General features: G+C 48.3%; 2 protein-coding genes across 2 annotated transcripts in view; one reads left to right on the plus strand and one right to left on the minus strand.

Annotated features, from left to right (window-relative positions):
• Window positions 1-14,761, minus strand: part of SSH2 (slingshot protein phosphatase 2) — a 72,140-nt gene extending 57,379 nt beyond the window's left edge. The window contains 4 exon segments of the mRNA XM_042879429.1: window positions 14,482-14,588; window positions 14,591-14,619; window positions 14,621-14,733; window positions 14,735-14,761. Of these exon segments, the coding sequence (XP_042735363.1) occupies window positions 14,482-14,588; window positions 14,591-14,619; window positions 14,621-14,733; window positions 14,735-14,746 (261 nt within the window). The 5' untranslated portion in view covers window positions 14,747-14,761.
• Window positions 14,762-15,968: 1,207 nt separating this feature from the next.
• EFCAB5 (EF-hand calcium binding domain 5) overlaps window positions 15,969-25,004 on the plus strand; it is a 29,403-nt gene continuing 20,367 nt past the window's right edge. Inside the window, exons 1-5 of the mRNA XM_042879805.1 lie at window positions 15,969-16,021; window positions 17,356-17,824; window positions 20,453-21,028; window positions 22,972-23,128; window positions 23,729-23,792. Of these exons, the coding sequence (XP_042735739.1) occupies window positions 20,484-21,028; window positions 22,972-23,128; window positions 23,729-23,792 (766 nt within the window). The 5' untranslated portion in view covers window positions 15,969-16,021; window positions 17,356-17,824; window positions 20,453-20,483. The remainder of the gene's footprint in view (window positions 16,022-17,355; window positions 17,825-20,452; window positions 21,029-22,971; window positions 23,129-23,728; window positions 23,793-25,004) is intronic.

A 25,004-nucleotide genomic window follows, 5' to 3' on the forward strand; every position in this document is an offset into this window, starting at 1 on the left:
TAAATGCTCGTTCTGAATGGCTGATTAGTCAGAAGTAGAATGTTTCTGCATTCATGGAGGAGCTATTTTAGGATTACATTATGCACTCTGCTTCCATTAATAGATCCATTTATTAACAAAAAAAAAAAAAAAAAAAAAAACACAACAAAAAAAGGCGCTACACCCAGCAATGCATTCACCTCAGCAGACTGCAGGGCTGCGCATACAAACACCCAGAGCACAGCCCAACAAACCACACTTTGCTTCCCAGCTCCAGAGACTGCAACGTTCTCCAAGTCCTGGTGGGATGAGTGGAATCCCCACATGCCCAGCCACAGACCCCAGACCCAACCCTACCAAAGGCTAAGGGGCAGCTCTGGCCAAGCAGAGCCATGCAATGCACGACCATCCAGTGCACAAAGTACCAGACGCAAACAGTTTGGCCAAAACAAATCCGCAACACAGTAACACCCACCCCCTCCTCTGAAACAACCACACACATTGTTTCTTCAAACAAATAAATCACACTGAAAAACGTGTGGGTGCTGATATCCTGTGGGTCGACATACGTGCAGAGCAACCGTAACTTCTCATCTCGTGCTCACAACCACATCTGTACCACACATGTCAGTCTGGATCAAATAACACCCTGCCCACGTGTGTATGTGAGGACAGCCCTGCCTTGCTTCTCCCCCAGACACGTACAGGGCACACTGTGACCCATCTATCAGCTGTGACGTCCAGCTTTCCTCTGTCCTCCCCAAACGTGAGCTGCAGCATCAGCATTCCATCACTGCGGTTTCCTAGGAGGGAGCTGTGCAGGAGCTCAAAAGGAAGCAGCAATGCCAGCACTTGGCGAAGCCGTGCAGCCAAGCTGTGTGCCAGCAGCACAAGGGATGGTATTTTAATTTTAAAGGAATCCATAATCTTGAAGGAGGGCAGGTTCAGAATGAGGAATCAGTTTTCCGGCAGCCCTGCTTTTACTAGCAGATTTGTACGGGTTGTTTTGAAGGCCAAAGCAGTCAAATCCAAAAGGTACACGTATAATAAATCTCATTAAAACCAGAACAGGTCAGTCCTCTGATGAACTTAAGCTGCAGATCCTTCTAATGCGCTTGAGGAGAGCTTGGCTGACCAGCCAAATGAGAAGGGATCCCTCAGCTGACATATCTGCACCTCCTGAGCCAAGTGCAAATACTGCTGGGGCTACGCAGTGCGAGCCGAGGGTTTGAACCTTCGGGTTTTTTAATGCAAGCATGAACAGCAAGCTAAATCCTGAAGTGTGAAGCAACGAGTACAAGAGAGAGAGCTGAAAACAAGGTGCAGCTTGGAGGAAGTAAGGTGCTACAAAAAAAAACCACTGGATTAATCCAAGGGTGCAGGCAATGCAGCGCAGCAGCACACACCAGCAGCAGGAATGGAAGCCGCACATAACTTCATCAGCAGCATTTTTTGCTGCTTGGAAATGTCAGACATTGTGGAGGCAGCCCTCAGCCCCCCAGCCTCGCTCCCCAGCTCCAAACACAGCAGGAACACAGCACAGCCCGCTCCGGTACAGGCAAACACACGGCTGCAGTCACAGGAGCACATTCTTCAGGGCTCATGAACCATCACATGACAAGCATCACAAAAAGCCAATTTACTAAATGATTTCAACTTGGAAAAATTAAAAATCAAAGCTATTATTATGGAAATCCCTTGGAAGTGGAAGCTGCACACGCACAACAAGATCAGCTCTGGTGATACCCAAAACTTTTGTTTTTTAATGTAATCGTATCAGCTTGGAAGCCCCTAATACAGACCTGCAGTTACACAGCTCACAGCCAGCACTCACTGAAGACCTCCACAATCAGCCTCCCAAGAAATGCTTGCAGCGTTTCACTGAGAGTTAAGCAATACTTTTTTGTGATCTCTGGAAAGGCAGCTTGTTCATCTGCTATGTAGCATGGAGTGAACTTCTTCTTAAAAAGTGAATAAATAAGCAAACCCAAGAGGACATGCAATGCATGGTCCTTTCCTTATCCATCAAGATGCACTGCCAGCTACTCATTGCTTCCAATGCCTACCATATAAAGGAAAATAAAAGCAGAACTGCTTCTCAAGAGGAAGGCACTGTGTTAAGCAATTTCCACACCTGCACTGTCTGTATTGATTCCTGTACCAGGACAAAGGAATTTGTTTTCTATGTCATAAGAACCATTTCCATTTGAGATCTCAAATCTGTATTTGCATTTTACCTTGACATTGTTATCAGAGATCGGCCCAGTCTGAGGGCAGTGCTCCACATTCAGGGATGCTAAAGGCTTTGGATTGTATAAGAAGGTTAGAGCGAGCCACAGGGCCACTATCAAACAGATCACTGCAGACTCATCCTTGGGATTAAGTCATCTCTATTTACGAGCCCTTATGCGATGATCTGTCTATTACAGCTCGTAAGTACTGCATGAAAGCCTCTTCAAGGCCTCCACCACCATCTGTGAATTACATTATTAACCACGGTATGAACTTCCGAGGAGCATCTGCTTCCCTCCCCACCCCCCTCCTGCAGGCACTGGCAGGGCTCTCTGGGCTGCAGGCAGGCTGGGCTCCTCGCCTGCCCTCGGGCAGCACGGGGTACAGCTCAGCTCTGCACATCCACAGCCCTGTGTGCATTCTGAACAACCCTGGGACACGTGCAGGGCAGGTGTTCCGCTGGGAAAGGCTGACATTCATTTCATCACTTTGCAGAGGCAGCACGGGAAGGATGCTGCTGACGTAGTGCTGCAGAACACGGGCTCAGGGGCTGAGGCACACCTCTGGGAGGTGACAGAAACAGGCAGCGGCCGTCCAGCCACTGCAGGTAGTTGCTGCTGTAGCTGACATGCTGGGCGTGAATAAGCGTTCTGTCATCCCAAACCTCCTCCCTGCTGAGGATGTTTCAGGAACTCACTCTGGAAACGGGCCAGCTTCCTGTAATCAGGCAGCAGGAAGGGATCCCACCGCCCTGGGTGGCAGAGCTCAGGGCCAGCACCACGCAGCCCCCCGGCTGCTCTGCAGCATCACTTACCCTTATAGGAGCAGCACTCTTCCCGTATCACTTGCTACTGCTTGCTCTTCAAACTGAGCTTTTTTCCCTTGCTCTGCACTTCTTTAAGAGCTTCTCCTCACTTTAGCTTCCTATGCAAAACCTCAGTGTTTTTTCCAACTCAATTCCTGAGTTGGTTACAGATCACAGTCAGGCAACACTGTCTAACAGCCCTGTGAGATACAGTGTCTTCCTCTGTCCTAGCAGCAGTATTTCTTGAAAGAGAAGAGCAATGTTATGGCCAGCTCAATAAAGACCTCATTCAGCAGGGATCTCCAGAGCAAGCAGTCCTGCAACATGCAATAGCAAGGAGAAAAGACTGAGGGAGGGGAGAAAAAAAAATGACACTGTTTTGGGGTAAACTCACAGGACCCCTTCTGCTGACATACTGGTTATCTAATTCCCATGCTTAGAAAAATAAATGTTAAGTCAGGTATGCATTGATATGCTCAGACACCAGCAATTAAGACATACTCCCATCATGACTACAGGTAAATGCTTAATGTGTTGAAGTCTCCCAAACAATGGATAGGTGCATCCAGGATCACTGTCATTCCCATGTGCTGCCTGAATGCTCTGTGCAGGTCGTGAGAGGAAGTCTGCAATTACTGCTGACCTCAAGCTGCAGGAGGCGAGGAAGCTCAGCACATGCAACTTGCCTCCAGGATGGTCGTGCCAGGGTTTAATTTGTTTTTGGTGATGACTGGCTGCTGTAGGCTGGATGGTGGGGCAGATTTCAGCCAAACCACTGCCCAAACTCCTGCAAATGGACATGGCTGTGTTTTTATGCAGACATTTAAACAAGACAAGAGAGTGATAAGAAAAAAACCAACCCTAAGTCTTACGAGCTGTTTTAGAAGGCTTGCTTAACAGTCAAGTCCCAAACTCTTATTCCCCTATAACTTTCTGGGAGAGGGAGAAGAAAAGCCAAGGAACTTGGCAAGTCTTATGCATGTTAGTGTCCATAGGGAGGGCCCTGCCAGCCCAGCTCCCACCGCACAGCAGCAGCAGGGCATCCTACCAAGAGCACCTCGGGGTTACAGCACTAACACTTAAATGACAGCAGCCAGCACTGGAATGAGTTCACATCACTCAAACAGTAAGTGCAGGTGATCATGTAATCAAATTAGCTAATTCTATGTTAAATCAGTGCATTGAATATCACCCAATGAGCTCATTTTTGGAGGCAGTTCAACGCCTCACTTCTAGGACTGATGTCAGAGTCACATGCTTGGAGAGGATCAGCCTGCAGCTGGATATTTTAAAGCCTCCTATGAGTAGTACAGAAAAGTCAGTGCATTTCAGCAGCATCATCTAATGAATTTGTGTTTTATCATAACAATTTAGTCACCAGACCCAGATGTCGACATCCCTGTGGGAATACTGCAGAGGTTCCCCTTCCCTCTGGGCCACTAGATGGAAGGCGAAGAGTACAGCAACATCCTTGTTTCAATGGAGAAAGTTGTATTTCAACAGCAAGGAAATCAACAGAAAGACAAGGAAACAGGAAACTCTCGCTGACTCTGAGTGGCTCGTGATAAAGTGATTACTCATTGGCAGACTAAACTCAGAACTGGTACAAATAAATCACAGCAGAGCAAGAGGTGCTGAACATCGGGAGCACAAACACTTCACTCAGTGACATTCGGCCCTGCACTCAAACCTCACTCAACTCACAGATCAACAGTGAAGTTGTATTTTAATTGGCCGTGGCAATGTTTGACAGCAGTGGCAAGTGCTCATGCAGTACTGGTGAAGTCTCCCACACTGATATTCACTGCTTGCATTCTTCAACAGCTACAACCAGATCTGCACGACGCAAATAAGCAGTGTCTTCACTGTGCAACTGCACTGTGCAACTGCATGCGACTTTTGGGGGGAAAAACAATGCTCAAATACAAGTGTTGTGTGCACCAGGGTGCAGAGTGAGTGGTGGGAGTGTTGTCAGAAAGCTTACCTCCACGCCCATTGACTTCAGTGGAAGGCTATATAGGAAAAGCCTCTGAAGACGCAGAGCTCCCTAACCCATGGCGCTGTCCATATGCTATACTCCAGAAAGAGACAAAACAAAAGAAACCACAGAAGTGAAGAAGCATGAAATCATACCCCCCTCTTTGCTTTCCTGAAGGCTCTCGCTGTCCCCATGCCAGCTATCAGACCGTACAACCTTCAGAGCCCCTCACCGCACTGCCCGAGCCATCCCCATCCTCAGAGCATAGGATGAGCATGGTGCTAAGAACGTGCTCACACTGCTCCCAGGAGACCTGGCATGAAGATGCCTGAAAGCCTCATGCTCTGCTCCACTTAGTGCAGTGACACTAGCTGGGTTAACCGGGGCTGCACGGACACAGCAGCCCTCACGAGCAGCGCCTCACCACACACACAGCAATGCCAGGCACTCTGCTCACACCATGGGAACCCACAGGTGAACAAATATGTTTGGTGAGCAGACTGCAGCTGGGGTCGGGGAAGGTTATGATAAACGACACAAAGTACCATTCCAAAATCACTTCAATTCACTCCCAGAGGCTCATTTGCAGACTGCACTTCTCATCCTGGGCCTTCAGTCAAAGAAAGAAGAGACCAAAGGAAATAACCAGGTCCTCATTTTGCTACTTGTGGTTCACTGTGATATCCTCTCCCATTTCACAAGGTCTATAAATTTGGTACCTTGAGGGTTTAAGTGAGCAGAATGCAGCCTTAATTCCAATCTATCCCACTTTCAGGCACAGAGCCCCACTTTTTTCAGAGGTTTGAAGCTATTTGGCAGTTAGATGCAGCCTGGACCAGGCTGTACTTTAATTTTAGACTTAATGTAGCATGTACTCTCAGAAAGGTTTACAATGCAGCCTTTTGTAGTTAACTTGCTCCGAGCTGGGCCACTGCCAAGTTGTTATCAATGACATTTTAAAGCAGATGAATGAAGTTCTTATGTATGGTGACAAGCAGAATTGTGATATGGCACATGCACACACTGAAAGAAGAGAGCTTGCTATTAGTTTGTCAGGTTAATAAATAAATAGCGATTTCATGAATCAAACCCCTTTATTAGGAAACAAAAGAACAAAATTAATATTTATAAAGCTTTAGAGCACCCTTTAAAACACGATTATTCCATTTCAGTCAGAGCCACCATTGCGCGTTAAAGACTCTTGGGAGCAGCTTCCCCTCCTGATGCTGTGATGGGGGCAGCGCCAGGGCTGAGGCAGAGAGCAGGGCTGAGCAGTGGTGCTCCAGCACTGAGCTGCAGGGCCTGAGCTGTGCTCAGAGCAGAGGGCTGCACGCTGGCAAAGCTGGCTGCCATCAGAACACAGCTGGAAGATCCCTCCGTGTCCCCTCCCCTGCAGGAAGGCCCTCTGCTCACCCACTGCTGATGCACCTCGAGAGCTTTGGGGCTTTTCAGTATTTCCCACAGCGCAGGCAAAGCAGGATTCACATCAGAGCGGAGTCCAAGAAGAGTCAAATACGTCCAGGAAGTGCTGTTTCACAGCGACTACACCAAGTTCTGACAACAGACTGCCTCCCCCTCGGGCTATCTTCATACCAACCCTCCTTGGATCGAGACGCTCTCTCCTGAAACCAAACTTCTAAGTTTAAACTTAATGAAATCTCAGCTTGTTCTACTATTTTTAAATGAGCCGCATCTCAAGTTTAAAAACCAAGCCATGAACACTTCCTCAAGCTTATTTTAAGTCAAACCATCTTCAGGCCAAATTCTAACCAGACACCAAGCTTTCCCCTCTCCTCAAGAGAACATCAAACCGTACTTCATTCCTTGTAAGAGAGCCAGACAGAAACAACCATCTCAGCATCCCCACACTCGCACACCTCTCAGTTACACAGAGCTCCCTGCAGACTGGAGCAGTGGCTGGTGTACGTGTGAGAGAAAAATTCCACTTCAAAGAGCAGAAGTGTGGGCTGCAGGAGACTGGCACAGCCGATAGCACACGTTGAGAGCAGGGATCTGCAGAGCACGGGACAAACGCTCGCCCTCCTCTTCCATCCCAGCCGTACTCTAAGTGCTAGCTGATAACGCCTCCCTTGCTGACAGTTTCTATAACAAAGCCCAAATATAGGGAAGGCATCTCAAAACATGCTGTGCTCGTTGTTTTGCCCCCAGACCTTCCGTTTAAGATGCAGGTGCACAGCGAGGCCAACTGATCTGCACCACCCCTCTGAGGAGCTTCTCCAGCCAGCAGGCAGCAGCAGCTGACAAGCAGCCAGAGATAACATGAACACAGATTTCTACGTCCAGACCCAACCCACACCACAGGGGAACCAAACGTCTGGAGATGCATTTAAAAGCTGAAGTTCAGGCTTGAATGCCTTTTCATTGTTGTGAGACCAACCAAAAACATCACCAAGAAGGGAGAAACGTCAAAAAGCAGCAGACAACGGGTTGATCGGTTTCACTTCTCTTTTTGAAGTCCTAAGCTAGCTACCCCACCTAAGCACAACTCAGCTGAAAACAAAAGCAGAGGAAACTCCCCCCAGCAAAACTCGCTGGATGTTACATAAGAAAAAATGCTTGTTTGGGAAATGAATTCAGTCTTTGTCAGCCATGCTGCAATTTTAAAAGGCAAAAGAGAACTCTGTCATTTCTGGGCTCACACTTCAACTAGCTGCCATATTCTTGTTGTCCTGTAACTTTAATACCACTTTTTGAAGCGCTGTGTTTAAATCCAAATCACTGAACAGCAAGCCCAGGTCTGCGTCCTTAAATTATTTCATATCATCCAGAAGGGCTGTAGAAAGGAAAACAATCAACAAAAAAGGATTAGAGAAGAAAAAGACTCAATCTCTATTCCAGAAACATGAAAGGGCTGGTCCTGCATCAGGAAGAAAAATCAGGCCACCTCCAAAGCTCTCCTTCAGAGAGCACAGCATTTCACACGCACAGCACATGCCCTAAGCCCTCCCTCTCATCATCACGCTAAAAGGCATAAAGATGAAAAGCCTGGAGTGTTTTTTTGTCCTTTTTTTTCTTAAGGGATCTAATATACACGTTTCTCAGATGTTAGCCACTGAAGGTAAACCAAGCCAGCTGAACGAGTCTTAAAAGTTCTCACATTAAAGCTAAATGTGATAATTCTGTACATCAAAACAGAAGGGACACAGCAGCAGCCAGCCAGAGTAATTGGACAATTGCATTCCCTTGCAAAAAGACCAGCTTTCCACGTTAAGAATCCATTTCTCAGATATGAAATTCAGTTAAAAATTGAAGATAAAGGAGTCCAGCTCAGCAGCTCTTGCATTTTTGCTAAGGAGGCCTTGAGAGCCAAGAAGTGGAAGCAGTAACCCTCAACAAAAGCCTCCTGCTGCCACTCTCACCCAACTACTTCTTGTGCTTGAGAGAGAAGGTGAACTTGTGCTTGGAGCCCGTCCTGACCTCCTGCTGGGCTGTCCCACTCTAACAACACAAAGCCACTTACAGAAAACGAACAGAGGCAGCTTGCAGATTGTCTCCTAATGAGACAGCATCAACACCAACCGCTGCTGCAAGTGTGTTAGAGCCTACTGAGGAGAGACAACATATGACCCGATGGATCCACAGCATGCAGGAGTTAGCTTGGGGTCTTCTGCCCTACAGATCCTACTTTCCTCTCACCTCAGAGTGGCTCCTGGCTCACCTCACTGGGCTGTGGGCTGGAGGTGAGCTGTGCAACAAGGAGCTGCATCACAAATCCCACACTCACTTCCCAGAGATGCACTCCCTGTGTGCTGCCCTCAGGGCAATGGAAAGATCAGGCATCCAAACCGCCTCCTGAGCTCAGCACAGGGACAGGATGATCTGTGATAAAACAGTTATTTCAAAACAGGACAGATTAGACTTCTCGTGCTGAAGTAACCAAAGACATTAGAAAGCTGTGGCTTTAAGTGCCCCCCTAATTCCACCCTGAAATGGTCTGCACTGATGCTGTAATTTCTTCACTGAAGTCTCAGCTGAGGAGTTCCGTGGGAGAAGGAGGAGCAGAATACCCAAAAGCAGCGAGCAGGCACAAACAAAACACATCCCAGCAAGTGCCACAGGCATTTCATTTACCAAGGCCATAAGAAGTTCACGTCACAGGGTATTTGCCAGGAGTTTCATGATTGCTGGCATACACAACAAGGGTGCGTCTCACCATGGAAGCAACAAGCTGCTTAACTGCATGACTCATCCCACAGCAACGTTCTGTGCCTTCTGATCAGCCTGCAGTGAGCAATGCTGATAAGATGCATACCCAGAGCAATTGCACTTGGGCAAAAAGCTATTGGCACATATGAAGCCTGCCCAAATGATAAAACACACAAGGCACAGATACTGCAGTGTTACACACGCAATAGGCGCAGCATTTTGTAGGTGGTCCTAATGGCTTTGTATAACCCAACTCAGAAATGCAAATGTGGTTTTAGCCTTCATCAGTTTTTATCCCTTGAAGCAGAACCCTGCAGAGGAACAGCTTCCAGCCAATGTATTAGAAATTCTGTTTCTCCTGTCCAAATTCCCAACTACTTCTAATAGATATCTATTTCTTCCTTTGTTTTCAAGATCCCTTTACACCAACGACACGTGCATTACTCTCATTACCTAATAAATTAGAAGGATATTCAAACTAATCAGAAATGAGGCTCTGGTTAAATTCCCAGGCTGAACTGAACAGCTCAGAGACTCGGAGCAGGCAGCTGACAAGAGCGCTGCCTTCATGCTGCCAGGCCAGCTTACATAAAGCAAGCACCACTCGGAGAAGAAGAGCAGCTCAGTGCACACCTACTGCTAAAAGGACGTGCAGGGGCCAGACAGTGAAAGCTTCGAGTCAACTGAGCTCAAGAAACACGGGAGCATTTCTGAAGTCTGCTGCCCACGATGGCCTCGCAAGGACAGCGAGAGCTGGCAGCACTGCGCTGCACAGAGCTGCCTTACCTCAGCAGGGCCGAGTCGAAAGGTGCTGGGAGGACGTGGTTTGTTGTGACTGCAGATGAAGCCCTGAGCTGCAGGCTGTGAGCAGCCACACAGAGCTGAGCTGCCCATAGGCCATCTTCTGTCTCGGGAAATTCCCCAAGACACAGCAGTTGCAGTGACAGATCTCTCAGGATTTAATTTCAAGGAAGTGGAAATCCTCGGTCAGTGCCCTCTCACACCAAGACGCTTCCAGCAGATCCCTGTTTGAATGGCAGCCTTCATTCACACAGCTCTAAGTAAATGTTTCAGTGGCTCAGAATAACAGCAGATACACACAGCAGCCCGAGCTCTCAGCCCTCCTTGGCTGCTCTGACAGCACGGATCGCAGCGGGCAGACAGCGACTCCTTACAGCATCTCACCCAATTTTTAAATGAGTTTTTTTCCCCCTACACACGAACTCAGTGCAGCTGCAGCTCAAGAGGAGATCAGTGCAGTGCCCATTTCACTCACTGCTCCCATTTAACTTTGTATTTTGAAAGCTGCAACTTTCCTATCTGGGATGCCACAAGCAGCATCACACCCAAAGGAATAAGAAAAGGCAAAACTGGTATCAAGACAAAACTTCCTTCAACCTATGAATGGCCATCCTGGGGTCAACACTGAAATAAAGTGAGCAGGCAATAGAGGGGGGCTGACCTGCCCACCACTGCTTCTTTGGGCTGCACTTCATTGGTCATGATAGCACTACTCCAAAGCTGACAACTCGTAATGCCCCAGGAAACAAAGCAACAAGAGGAGGACACAGCAGCTGCCAGCTCTGCAAAGAAACCTTACAGTATACTAGTAGGAGGCACGAGAGAAAAAGGCATTTTATATTCAGTATGTCCTTTAAGTCAGTAAGTTCTCATTAGGAAAACTATAAAACATCAGTTGGTGAAAAATAGCGAGTAAGAGATGGGAGCATCTTTAAAGAAGGCACTGCTGGGCCTACTAAATGTTTCAAAGGAGAGCACTGCTCCCTTGGCCAGCCTGCAGTCCCCTCCATGACATTATACAAGCAGAGCTATCAAGATCTTAACTAATTTAAATGGGACTTCCGTGTCAGAGGAAGATTTGTCAATGACCCAACTCCAATTGCCACGTTGTTTAATAGTAATTGCAGCGCCAGAGGTGGAGAAATGTTATATTTAGCTGAAGCATAAATAAGCAGGAAAATATTTCCTGTGTGCTCCAGCAGCAAAACACGACAGAGACCCTCAGACACATGTGCAGGGCTGTGCTTCCTGCAGGCTGCTCCCCTGGGATGGAGGAGGGGAAGTCAAACGGTTTATGTTCTCAGTTGCTTTAAACTTACTTATTTTTTAAACCGTGCATTTTAGAACAATATATGCAGAACATCCTCTCTTTCTGGGTCAGTCTCTCCCTTCCAACACAGCATATTGTGTCCCTGAGGGTAGGGAAGACAGCGAGCAGTGAGAGCAGCAAGGGCCAGATTGCCTGCCCAGCTTCTTCCCTTCAGAGCAGATAAGCGTTAGGCTGAGGAATGCCAGCACTTAAAAGGAATCGCAGCTTTTGTTCTGCAGAACCGTGCATAAAAATAATTTAAAAGCACAAGTTTCAATATATTATATCCCAACACACATAATTACCAGAAGTCTACAAAGAGCCTGAGAGCTGCTGGCATCAGCAGGACGGCACAGATGTGATGCTGGCCTGCTGGATGGGGAACCCAACAACCTGCAGGGCCTCGGACAGCAGCACTCACAGCACTGGGAGGCATGCAGTGCATAGCAGCTCCTCTCTGCTGCACCACACTGCCTGCACGCAGCCTGCCCTGGGCATGGCACTGTGGCTGCTGCGTCCGTGCTTCACTATGGAGTGAGCAATGGAGGCAGCCCAGGTTTGTGCTTCACTATGGAGTGAGCAATGGAGGCAGCCCAGCTTTGTGCTTCACTATGGAGTGAGCAATGGAGGCAGCCCAGGTTTGTGCTTCACCATGGAGTGAGCAATGGAGGCAGCCCAGGTTTGTCAGAGTAGAACTTGTGCAGTTCCACAGGAACAGAGAGCTCATTGCTTAGAGATACCAGCGGCTCAATTAACTTCAGTATTTGTTTACAGGCCAGTTTAACAGCTGTCTTGAACAACAATGCAGCCCAAGCAAAGTCGCTTATTCCCTTTCAAAATGCTAGTTTTTGTTTAAATAAAGAAAACACATTTCCCTTCTTTCCCACTCAGATGGGACAGGTTCCTTCACCTCACTCCAGCAGAGCTCTGACTGTAAACCTGAGCAGCAGCTGTGGGCAAAGTGTTTCATCCCATTGCTTTTGCTCATGAGGCCGCTGTGCCCGCTGCTACATCCTGCTATCAAGGGCAATTTCTTCACCTGGACACACGTCCTTCTTCTGAAGGGACCAAACACCACTGCACACACAGGAGAAAGACAAATCTGACTTAGCAGCACAAACAAAGGCCCAAGCAGCACCACTCCAACGCCTGGCACCTGCACTTTCCTGCAGCCCTGCCCTCCGACACCAGCCTGAAGCGAAACCTCATGAGATGCTCTATGGCAATGAGAACAGGATAAAGGCCTATAAATAAAAGCCATCCGATTCAGAGCGATTCAGATCAGCTATTCCCCTGAATCCATAAGAGCCAATTATAACTGTTTATAGGGCATGCTTAATGCAAGAAATCAGTTTAAGGACATCAGTTTCACCCTTTCTCCTTGTCTGAGAATCTTACCTCTAAAGGGGGGAAAAGAAACATTCAAACAATTTAAAAGAGAATTCATTTCTGTCCTCAAAATTCTTAGCAACCCGGGTACTGAACCAGACACAGCCATACATACAAGCTTACTTTCTTTTTTCCTGCCCACAATTTGACCAGTAAATCCCAGCAGTTACCAGACAATCTTCCTTCAGATACAGCAGGGGCTCAGGCAGCAAGATAGAGCCTTACACCTCTCCCAGAAATCACTGAGCAAGATGAACTCCCTTTCAAAAAGGAAACTTTGAGATGCAGTTATCAGCCCACACTGAAGCTATCTCAAACAGTTTACAACAGATAGGCTGAAATAACTTCATGTAATACTGAAAGATTCAAGGCCCCATAATGACAACCATCCATAAGAAGGCAGGCTTGCAGGAGCACAGCCTTCAGGACGACTCAAAAGGTGCCTGCCCTGTTCACCAGGCCTTGGCAGCCTCAGAAGGAAACGATGAAACACCTGAAACGATGCTGGAAGTTTCCATTACGAAGAAACAACCCAGAGATGAAGGGAAACGACACACAAGTTGAACAAAACGCTGACAGAAGGATGAAGAACCAACCAACTCCAGGGCTAAAAGGGCAGGCCAACCCCAGAGCGTGGTGAGGAAGCTGCCACAGGAAATGCATAGTTGAAAAGTATGCTTGACAGCAGTTAAGGACAGAACGTGAGGAGCATCGTTTCCACTTCAAACCGTGAGAAAAGACTGAGAAAGAAGAAGAAATTATGAGAAGCAGAACCAGATTAGGAGCACAGTCCCACACTTGTGTTTGTATGGGCACAAAAAGCAGCGGTACAGATTGCAGCTGAGTGCTGAGATGCAGGGAAGAGCACAGAGACACGGAGAGAAGCATCCTGTGGATGTGTCAGACCTGAAGGGAGCAGCTTATGTACCCAAGAACTGTGCAGAGCTCAAGCATTGGTGTGGGTATCAAACGAAGAACAGAAATGTTTTCTTATCACACTGAGTGATCCCAATCTAAAGGCGCCAGGTAACCAGGTTAGAAAAGAGCCTGGCTGTTCCAGGTGGGAAAACCTTACAGAATACAGCTAATTGCTCACCTGTATCAAATACTTAACAAAGGAAGGGATTGCACATCCAAGTGGAAGTCGGGAGGATGCCAAGAGGGACCTACTTCTGCCACGAGAGCTCTTAAATGCGAGAAACTCGTGGGGAAAGGAGGGCTGGGGAGGTAAGGCAGGCAGAAGGGGAAGTAATGCAATGCATTAATATTGATGGCGAAGAAACACAGGTAGAAATTAAACGCGTCGCTAAATAAACAGACCTTATGGGAGACACGGAGTGAGATAAAGAGAAACCAAAGCAGCCGACCGAGCGGTCCTGCCGCCCCCCGCCACGGGAGCGATGGGGATTTCAAGCCCCGGCCCCACAGCGCTACAAGGAAGGAAAAAGAAAAAGCCCATAACAGCACAAGCCGCGCGTTCCCGGAGGGCCGCTCGGTGCGGACACCCGGCGTGCCGTCGGATGGATCGGCTCGGCGCGCCCTGCCCGCTCCCACCGCGAACGCGGAATCCACCCGGCTGCGCTGCGGGGCCGCGGGCGGGGCAGGGAATCCCGCTCCCCGCAGCCCGAGGGCTCCCTGCGGCCCGCCGAGGTGCCGCCCCGGCTCTGCCCCGCCTGGCCCCGCGCTTCGTACGGCGCTGCCCGGCGGGGCCGCGGGTCGGGGCGCGCGATCCGCCCGGCGCATGCGCAGTTCCGGGCGCCGGACCCCCAACGGCCGCCACAGAGCGCCGCGCTCCCCTCAGCGCAGGGCGGGCGGACTCACCGAGGCGCAGGGGCTGGAGGTGGCGCTGGGGGTAGGCGAGCGCTGCACCGTGACCAGAGCCATCGAGGAGCGGCGGCGGAGCCACCCGTCCGGCCGGCGGGGGCCTTACTCCATGGCGGGCGGGGAGGAGGAGGAGGGCGGGGGGAGCGGAGGTGGCGCGGCGCCGGCCGCAGGGGGCAGCAGCTCCACGCGCGCCGACGGCCGCTCGCCGACTGAGGCGCGCTGGGGCCGGGCCGGCCGGGCACAATGAGGCGGCACGGCGCATGCGCGAGCTGTCAGCGCGGCGCCGCCTCTGGGGGCGGTTAACCCTTGCGGTGCCGGCGTGCGTGAGGGAGCGTATGCCGGCACCGCCTGGGGCGAAGTGCTCTTTGAGCACTGAAAACGGCTTGTAATTCTTCTTTATAATTTAGTGTCCAAGCAAAAAGCTCGTCTGATAAGTACATGTGACATCTGAAGCATTAAAGTATGCCCAGAGCGCAATATTACCGGGCAGTTTGGGGTCTGAGACAAAGGCGCGATGCTTTCAAGCCCAGGGGAGCCCACATCGCCCCTAAGCGCCCTGAGAGCAGGTGGCAGCGAGCTGGGGTCGGCTGTGCTCCCAGCAGCAGCACGAGAGAGGATGGCTTTAAGCTGGGATGGAGCGTCACGGGGAGCTGGGGTGGGGGATCCCCGTCCTTGGAGCGCTGAGGAGCCGTGGGGATGTGGCACTGAGGGCAGCGGGCATGGCGGGGTAGGGTGGGGATCTGAGAGCTCCTTTCCAACCGGAACGGCTCTGTGATTTGACGTGGGCTCTCAGCCTCGTGCTCCCATCCCGCCAGCTGCCTTGCATCTGATGGGAGCTCTGCGCCCGGCCAGCACGAGCCATTCTAAGCACGGGACAGCACAAGCTCTCCTTTACCCGACCGTATATTTAAATCCCATCCAACATTCTGAGCACTTGGTTCATAGCGTTTGCAGGTTGGAAGGGCTGTCAGGGCTCAAATACCCCCATACATCCAACCAGCGTCAGGGGGTCCCGCTCCGCAGCGCCCCGCAGTCAGGCTCGGCCGGGCCGCCTAGCGCCCCCTGGCGGCTGGGCGGTGCTGCGGCGGAGCTGCGCTCCCGAGGGGGGGAGGCACAGCCAGGTGGGCTGCTGGGAGAAATTCCAGTTTTAGTTTCAACAGCACTTCTTTCGCATCAATAGTTGCTACTTCCCCCTGGAATTATCTCCATAAAGTATGCTTCTATGACCGTATTAATGTAATACAGTCATATAATTTTTATTTCGTTCTCACCCAGTTCAGTAAGGAGCAGAAGTGAAACATGTCATGGATCAGCAATGTAGCAGAGCATATGGAATCCCTTTTGTTCCCAGTAACTCTAAAGATCATTTAGATTTGCTGCTATATATGCTTACTCACATATGATGTTTGTTATCCGCGTTATTTTTTCTCCCTGATTTGTTCCCTGTGAAACAGAAGTACATCATCCTATGGGAAAACACTTCTTCCTTTCAGCTAAAAATGACCCTGCAGGGCCCTTTGCAGGCAGCATTGGGAAGGTGAGAAGCACAGACAGCAGTGCTCGGCGGTTGGTTCTGTGCAGGAAGCTGAGCAGAAGATTCCTTGCCATGCATGTGCCAGGCAGTGCTGCTGCAAAGCCTTTGCTGTCCTTTGCAGCAGGGGCAGGACTCACAGCTGAGGGTGGGGAAGGTCTGCTCTGTCATATGACAACATAGCTCTGCTTCAAGGCGTGCATCTTCTGTTCTGTGCAGGTTTGGCTGAGTGCAGGGGCTGCTGTTTCATTCCTCATTTTGAGAAATAGGTGAGGATTACTATCAAGAAATAATTATTTGAACCAGCTTCCAAAATAGACTTCTGTGTAATATTCAGATATGGGGAGTTGGATTCGATGATCTCTAGAGGTCCCTTCCAACCCATACAATTCCGTGCTATGATCATACAGCTCTTGCAGGTATTTGAACAGTGAACAGCTTTTAAATGCATCCACCACAATGGAGCTACCATCTACAGTTAGCTAAAGGTCAAACGTATCAGTTATTAGCTGCAGTAATCACAGTTTGCAATGCTTTTTTGAGCCATTAGCAAGGTGTAATTTGCATGTGCTTTTCAGCAGCAGCATTTAGATGTGAAGGAGGCTGCTCCAAGCAGATGGATTCCGACTGAACAGAGCCATGGCAGGGCACAGCGGGGCTGTGCAGGCAGGAGGATGGGAGCTGTGGCCATGCTGTGCCCTGTGCTGAAAGCATGGTGCTCAGTGCCTGGGCTCACAGCCCCGTGCATCCTCTGAGGGATGTGGGGCTGTAGGTGGGGCTTCTGGAATTGCCTGCTTTCTTCAACATGCTGTGAGCATTTCTCTGCCCAACGTGACTTACTGTTACCGAGTGATGGGGCTTTCATTGCTCAATCTTGGCATCAGCTGCACGAGGCAACAGAATGCTTCCAAAACGCGTATCTTAAACAGAAAAACAAAACAAAACAAAAAGATAGAAGCAGCAATTCCAGCGAAACATCTGTGATGACATATTCAGCCCATTATTTTGTCAACAGTGCAAGTATTTGATGGCATAATAAAAGGATACACTTTGCTTAGCGAAAACATTGTCAGATAGCAGCCAAGTTAAATAGGGGGCAATTAAAAGTTTGCTTAACCCACGGGATCCCACTTCCAGAAACACACGGAGCCTTTGGGATCCCACCTTCCGTTTGCATTTGCAAGCTCTTGTTTGGGAGTTAAAAAAGCTTTAAGAAAAGTATTTTTTTAATTGATCTTTCATAGAAAAAAAAAAAGTAGATGTGTAAGTTGATTGTAATAGCAATAACTTGTGAACTGCAAAGGGGAGTTCATCGTGCTGCTGCTCTTTGTCTCTCTCAGATTCTCACATCTGTTTTCCTTGCAAGGGACTTTTGACAGCGCTGGACTTAACAGACCTTGAATGTGAAGGTAAACCTGTCACCGGGCACCTGTGGATTCTCCTTCTGACTGTTTGTGCTCACAGCGCTGTCTGTTGCTATTCAGAGCCCTGTTTTGTTTTCAGCTGTGTGACAACAAGGCTCTAAGTTCAGCACAGGAGTGTCAGTTGGCCTGCCAAAGCCAAAAGACAGCCTGCAGCAATTGCGAGTGGTGGGTGAGACAGCAACCCTTGGGATCATTGCTTAGCAACTGCAAACACACCGAGGAGAAAACCTCACTGCCCGGATCTGCAGCAGGCCTGAGAAGTCCCTATTTCACCTTGAGATCTCTCATGCTTGAGAACTGATGGGCATCTCTTCAATTCCTGTTCGCTTGCAAAGCCATTCTGAAAGCAGGAAGAATAAAGTCTGATTTGATACCTGCTCTAAAGGTAAGGGAAACAGTTCTGCAGAGCTTCAGAAAAGAAAAGAGAAAAAGAAAGCCTTTGTTTCATGATCAGATATGAAAAGGGTAAGAGGGTGTTGGGCTCCTTGTGATGGGTGAGTGCATGGAGCACTTTAGCAAAAGGCAAAGCTATTGCTGAGCATCAGAGATTGGACTGATTTTGAAAGGGCTTCTGTAACCCAAACATCTCCAAAATATTTACCTGCACAAACTTCAGCCCTTCCTGGCCTGCCTGGTATCCCACTGCCCAGAATGCCCTCGCAGAGGAACAGCAGAGCCATAAACGCCTGATTTATGAGCAGGTTTGGGTTTTGCACAGAAGATGGAGGTCATCGTTTTGTACCTGCAGGGTTTGCAGCAGGAACACTTCTCTCCCAGCCAAGGAGCTGGGAAGTGGCATCCTACTAAATAATGAAACGCTTGTCTTGCCTTCAGCTTGAACAAAGGCTTGCAGGAAACTTTATATCACATTTCAAATGTCCCATGTGTTCCTAAACCTGTGCTGTTCTTACATTATTTGGACTGTCAAGCCTCCACTTAGAAACATCACAGCATTTGAGAGCTGTGTGTCTGATGGGCCAAATTCTCAATGCAAATGTAACTGATGTGAATCAGCGTTGTTTATCAGCTGATAACTCCTTCCACAAGCAGGAGTTTATCTCTGTAATCACTGAGCAGCTCCAAGTTTTAGGGGTTGATCCTGGCACCCTTCTGTCATTGATTTTGAAGTCCATGCTGTGCGTGCGCTCTTCCATCCCTTCACTGCTTGATTTGTCTGCTCTGCCCTACAGCCATCAGCGTGGCCCCGTGTGCCCTGTTCCTCTCTTGGGGTTATGCCAATGCTGTGGGACTGAGAAAAAACAGCTGCACTTCGGTTCTTCTGTTGTTCAGAGACGCGGAGGCACTTCATAAACATTTACTAACCCACAGAATCATCCTAACAAATAGTTGAGGGCAATGTAGGGAATACATTTGTCATCGCTGAGAACGAGGCACCCCCTACAGCAGGGCGCATTTGCTGTTATAACACTGTGCAGAATCTGAGGAGCAGTTTCGTAAATGATGTCAAAAAAGAACTGCAAGAACAGTTTATTTTGGCACGACAAAACCAGTGGATTTGGAATGCGAGCAGAACATTTGGTTAACACCCTGCTTTGAAGCAGGAGGAGTCTGGTTTCACAGCTCATTGAGAGAAACCCACCTAAGCCAGGAATGATTTGACAGGGTTGACAGGTTTCCTTTGCTGCCCTTATAAATCTGCACTCCCTCTACACTCGGTGCCCTTTGGTGGCAAAAAACAGCTGCCATTCTCCCAGCACTGTGTATCAGGCAGGCAGCCCAACCATAAATCCATCCCACTCCCCAGCAGGTAATCAGCATTGCAAACAAATTACCAAGAGATGCCAACGAGCTCATCTAGAACCAGACATAGAAATGTAATGCTGTAAAGCATCCTACCTACCCCAGCAATATTTGGCTTCAGATGGTGGTTATGAGCCAGGAGGTCAAACTGTTAGCAATTATGTTTGGGTGCCAGGAGGGCTGTAGATCACATTTATGCGTTTCCTGGAAGGTTGAACGCTCTTCAGAAAACAGCTACAAATGCTTAAATACATAGAGCAAAACTGAGCAAAAGCAGTGGTATTTTTATGGATACTGAAAGGCCTCTGTGAAAAAGGAATATTGTGGCAGCAAGTTCAGAGCAGGGTTTCATCTTTAGTTTGGAAGGGCGTCAGTTTGGCTGTCTGTCAGTGTCAGTTTGGCTGTCTGTCAGTGTCACCCTGCCCTTGCTGTTGCTGAACACTGAGGTGGCTGGTTGCTTTTTGTTTTGCTGGTGGTTTTTCATGCTGTAAATCGTGTGGGGAGGCCCCACCGTGCTCCATTCCGTTTGTGTGAGCCCTGCTGCAGATGCAGCCCGTTGTGTTTGGAGACACACAGCAGTCGTTTCCAAACTGTGCCCCGTGAGCAGCTCAGTTCCTTCCTGGTATTTCGCAGCATTAATGGTCTGAGAAAAAAGTGATGGAGTTGGGAAACTGTGACAAAAAATGCCTAATGTAGATACATTAGATACTGTATTAGATGCTGTAGATACTGTAATGTAGATACATTAGATAATGTAAATAGATCTGCCTTTTACAAAACAGCTACAAGCTGAAGTGCTTGTGAAGAGCCTCATTGCGCTCTGGGTTCCCTTTCTCAAAACATCCAGAAGAAAAAAGCTGCAGAAGTTGCCATTAAGGGGGAATCCACTGGTTAGAATGGGAGAGACTTCAGGGCAACGTCCAGCCCTTGGTTTCTGACTCCCCAAGTGAACTGGAATTAATCTCTTCCCTCTTGTGTCTCAGTTTCTTCTCCTATAAAAGAGGAACGGTTATTTAGCTGCTCTGTCTCCAAGGGCTGTTGTGATACATAATTAATCTTTATAAATCATTCACTAATCTTTGAAGTAAAGGGGTCGTATTTAAGAGTACAAAGCAGCATAAGAGAACAGAAAAGGCACGTAGGAGCAGAGTGCTGGTTAATAAAGCTGTAGGTTTTCTGACTGTGCCATCTGCTAGGACACCGCTGCATCTTTTGGCATCGTGTAACATATCTCTTTTGTTCTGTGTCTCAGTCGTTGGTGTACGGCTGCTCAGCCAGAAGAAATGGCCCAAGCTGGAGGTCTGAAGCATCCCAAAGCTGGAGATAAGTGTATGGCTGCCTCAGGAACGGAGAGAAGCCAGGGTTGTGCTGAGCTGCCATGTCTCAGTGATCACGCGCCGTGGAAAGAGTGCTTCTATGGAAAGGTGCAGCAGAGGTCCCTGAGTCTGCAGGAGGCGAAGGTGAAGGCGATTCGTGCACAAAAGGCAGAAGAAGAAAAGGAAAACAAGCGAGAGCCCTGCGATGGGCTGTGCCAGGAGTGGTTCAGGAATGAGGAGGGGTCTCTGGATGCTCGCACCTATTTGACCGACAAACTCCTACCGACGTTGATCCCAGGAGTGGAAAAACTGTTAATGGAAATAGAAAGGAAGGACGTGCTGGCCCCAGGCACGGAGCATGCCAAATTTGACCCCATCATTTTTCTTGGGGAATATCTGATGAGACATAACCCTCAGTATGGCACCTGTACCAAACCCAGCCCCTACCTGAGGGGACTGAATGTGGTCACAGAGGAGCTAAAAAGGGAGATCCCAGATACGGCATCGGAGAGGTGAGAGACCTGCAAGTGCGAGAGGCCGCAGGATCACAGCTGGTGTGCTGGGCTGTGCTCCACAAAAGGTGTGGGGTGGCAGAATGAGCCGCGCTGAGACGGCAACTGTCTGCCTGCTGTAAACATGAGGAGCAGAACAAACAGAACATGTCACAGGGAACAGAACAGCAGTCCTTCCTGTCTAGGGCCATATGCCGCCCTTTGCAAGTATATAATTCCCCTTTAGACTCTATCTTAATTACATACGTGGCGTGTGAACTACTTCCAAGCCAGCCTAGGTTAGTGACAGCAGTTTTTAGGTACAGTGTCAGTATCAAAGCTCTATGGACTCTTTCACGCCATTTTTTCCCAAAGTTCTCCCAAACTCAGTTAACATGACTGCTTTAGTCATGCAGTCTGATAATGCCCTCATTTTAATTGCTCTTTTTATATAGAGATACAGAAGTGAACACTGTGTTTGTGGAGGAACCTTTGGTGACTGAGAATGATGTCAAAATTACTCATTCACTCCCAGATCACCTATAGCTGTGTTTGTGTGTAATGACTCCTGTGTGAATGGCTCTCTTCTATTTGCATGAACAGCACATAGAGCTTGAAAATTGGTTTCGGGGTTTTGGTGTCAGGAATTAGGGAAGTAAAATGTTGACATGCCTTATGCATCGTCTCTACATGAAGGTAATTAAAGCTGCCAGTATTGTAATGAATAAAATAGTATGTTAAATATCTCTCCCTAGCTCTCTGAGTTTCTGTCTCCCTACATTTCTAGTGCACATCATAGGAGCACGCCCCATGTGAGTGCAACTGAAGTGGTGTGATGAGTGCCATGCAGTCACCTCATTCCTTGTTGCCTACAGATAAATTGTAACTGATTTATCGTGGTACACACAACCATTTTTTTTCTTTCCTTTTTTCTTTTCTTTCTGGAGATTCAGATTGCAGTGTTGGCTTCCCATGCCGTGCCTTTGACCTCATCTTGTTACGCTGTGTGCACGTTTGGAGACAGATCCTCTGTAGCTGTGGGAGGTTCAGAGCTGCTGCAGAGGAAGCGTCGCTCAAGGGCTGCAATCTCTGCCAAGGGGGTTTATGCAGCCAGAGCTGTCGCAGGCTTTGCATATCAGCTGGTTGTAGTATCATGGGATTTGCATTCTCGGTAGCTCAGGATTTACATATTTGTGATGGCTGTATTGAGGAATTTGCATAGGATTCTCAAACCACAGCAGTGCAGAGGATTGTATGTAGCACTGAGACGCCTGACGTGAGTCATTGGCTTTCTAAGCAGGAAGAAAGTGTTAGCAGAGAAATGCCAGTTTGGGCTCAAAATCTCTCACATAAGCACTAGTAAGATGAAGAGTGAAATTCTGGCTGCAGAGAAGCTCCGAAGCCTTGGCACTACCTTCAACACAGGCAGATTTCACTGCAGATTCCTTTCTGAAGCTTACCAGTCCTTCCTCGGGCTTCTCTCCTTAACCACAGCCTGACTGGGAGTCAAAGAATGAGGGAGAACAGATGGGAGAAAATCCTTATCTAAATGGATGGGTACCTTAAAGCAGAGACTGTATTTTGTTCGGGGATGGGAGTCCTTCAGTCTGAGTCAGCCGTCCTTGTGTGGGAGTCAGGCGGCTGTCTCCATGAGGGAACATGTTTCATTCTGCAGTGAGAACACCCTCACCACCATCATCTCCTATTTGCTGGAACTGCCTGACACTGAGCTGAGCTCTCTTTAAAATCACAGGATTTAGTAACTCACTCTTGAAACTGCATCAACTGAGAGAGTTGTGCCCCAAATCTCAAGTGATGCTTTGGACGTAAATGTGCTTTTACTGAAAGGACAAGAATTTCACTAACACATTTCCTTTGTTTTTATTCTTCAGGAGTGGTTTAATCTCTCTTCTTTCAGCTGGTGTATGATGGTATTGTCTAAATCATATTCCTATGTCCTACAGGCTGGCCAGGATGAAATCTGAGGCAAAAACCAAACGTAAGGAAAGAGAGCAGGCAGACAGAATGAAGTGCCAGCAGAAAGAGATGAGAAAAGCAGCGCTGGCAACTCAGTTCAAAGAATGGAGAGCGGATGTCAGTGGCAGAATACCAGTTGCACTGGTAACCAGGCTTGATATTTGGTAACACACTGCTATGGTCGTTGCAGGTGGGAGGAAGGGCGAGCTGGTGATGGTGCAGTCTGCCCTGGAGAAGCACTCTGCCGTGGAGGGTTGGCAGTTCTTGGTAGTGACCCTGACGTCCCTTGGGTCAGGGTGCAGGTTGGTGTCTGACACCTCACCAAACCCCAGGAGAACGCAGAAAGGCTGCAGTGCTTTCCCTGCAGATAGAGCCAGATGCACCTGCAGGCACAGGGCAGCCAGCCTTGCTCTCCTCTGGGCCCAATTACATCTTCTTTCTAGCCCTATGACTCATACAGATTGACACCAGAGCTTGTAAGAGATGAGATTTGAACTCATCTTCATGATCTCTTGGAACGAGCATCCTTCTTCCAAGTCACACGAGCCCTCTAGGAAATTGCCCTGTGTTTACATGCACAGCAATGCAAACAGAGCCTACATTTAGCAGGGCCTTCCCATTTGAAGTGAGGAGCATGGCTGCCCCATACAGCTGTCCCCCATGGCTGATTACTCAGCATGGTTTACTTCAGCATTTGCCAGCCGCTGTCTGCATGAAGCAGCCCTCTCTTACCTTGATTTCTAGATTCAGAGTGCATTGAAGATTTTTCTGGATGTCTGTGCTTCTACTCCCACAGACGCAAGAAAAGGTAAATTTTTTATGTCTTTAGTTTTATGTTAATGACTGACAGTTGTTTAGGGTTTAAGGATGAAACTTGCTTCACATCGCACCAAGGAGCACATCTTGTCTAGCTGTTGTCTTTCCCAATCCCATCACAGGGGCCTCTGTATCAGCACAGAAAGGTTTTCCATAATTCCTATCCCATTTATGGCTCACACTTGACCTCTCTGAATAATGATGATTGGTAGATAGAGCCAGGAATATTGAAGTGGCAACATTCAGCCTGCTGCCAGCCTTTTGCATAGATAGCCCATAATGATCATCAATGATAACAAATCTGCCTTTGCTTGAAGCAGGGCATTTCCAGAGGGTATTTCTGTTTGCTGCTGAAGTAACCTCTGTCTCAAGCTCACCCCGCTCAGCCCTTTCTAATTAATGAACTGCTCCTCTGAGCAATCATCCTCCATGGGCAGTGCATGGTGTGAATGCCAAACAGAGCCTAAATGCTTCTGGTGCAGAGTTCTCCAGTGCAAACAGATCCTGGGACATAGAGCTGAGAAGGAGGTTTCTGTTTGGGTGCTGGTTCTGCAGACACAAGAGGTGCTTCATGTTATGTTCACTGACACCATGCTTCATTTCTCCGTATTTAATTTAATTGCACTCCCAGTATATATAGTAACGGAACACTAAGCTTTGCTTTATAGTTAAGCAACAAAGGTAAATGCATCCCATGGCAAATGCTCTCGTTACCCCTGATGTATTGTGGGATAAAAAGCAGGAAAGTGATCCCAACAGAAATAGCGTGTTGGCCTCAAAAGCCTCAGTGAGAAATGTGTGCAAATGTTTGGTATCTTCCCAGTTCCTTCAGCAGCCCACCAGCAGATAGTTTTGAATATCATCGTTGGTAAAATGTTTCCTGCAGAGCTATTTGGGAAGATCACTGTGATTTTCACACTCCACTCTTGTGAAGCAGAACTGATGTCCCCAAAACGTTCGGGCATTTTCGTCTGTTCAATCAAAACTGATTCCTTTCCTCACATAATTGGTGGTAACTGCTGTTAAAATGGTTGAAATTGGACCAACATCTGTCAAGAATAAATACAAACAAACTGTTCTGAATAGGGGAGTGCAGATTCCCAGCAAGAGAAATATTTAAGAACCAGATTTAGATAGCCTCTCTGCAGCCAGGCCCTCCACATCCTCGTCACTTCCAGCTGCAGTGTAAGACAGCCTCAAATGC

Source organism: Lagopus leucura, unplaced genomic scaffold, assembly GCF_019238085.1.
Source record: "Lagopus leucura isolate 7727_CA_CO unplaced genomic scaffold, USGS_WTPT01 Super-Scaffold_100024, whole genome shotgun sequence".
Taxonomy (NCBI): Eukaryota; Metazoa; Chordata; class Aves; order Galliformes; family Phasianidae; genus Lagopus; species Lagopus leucura.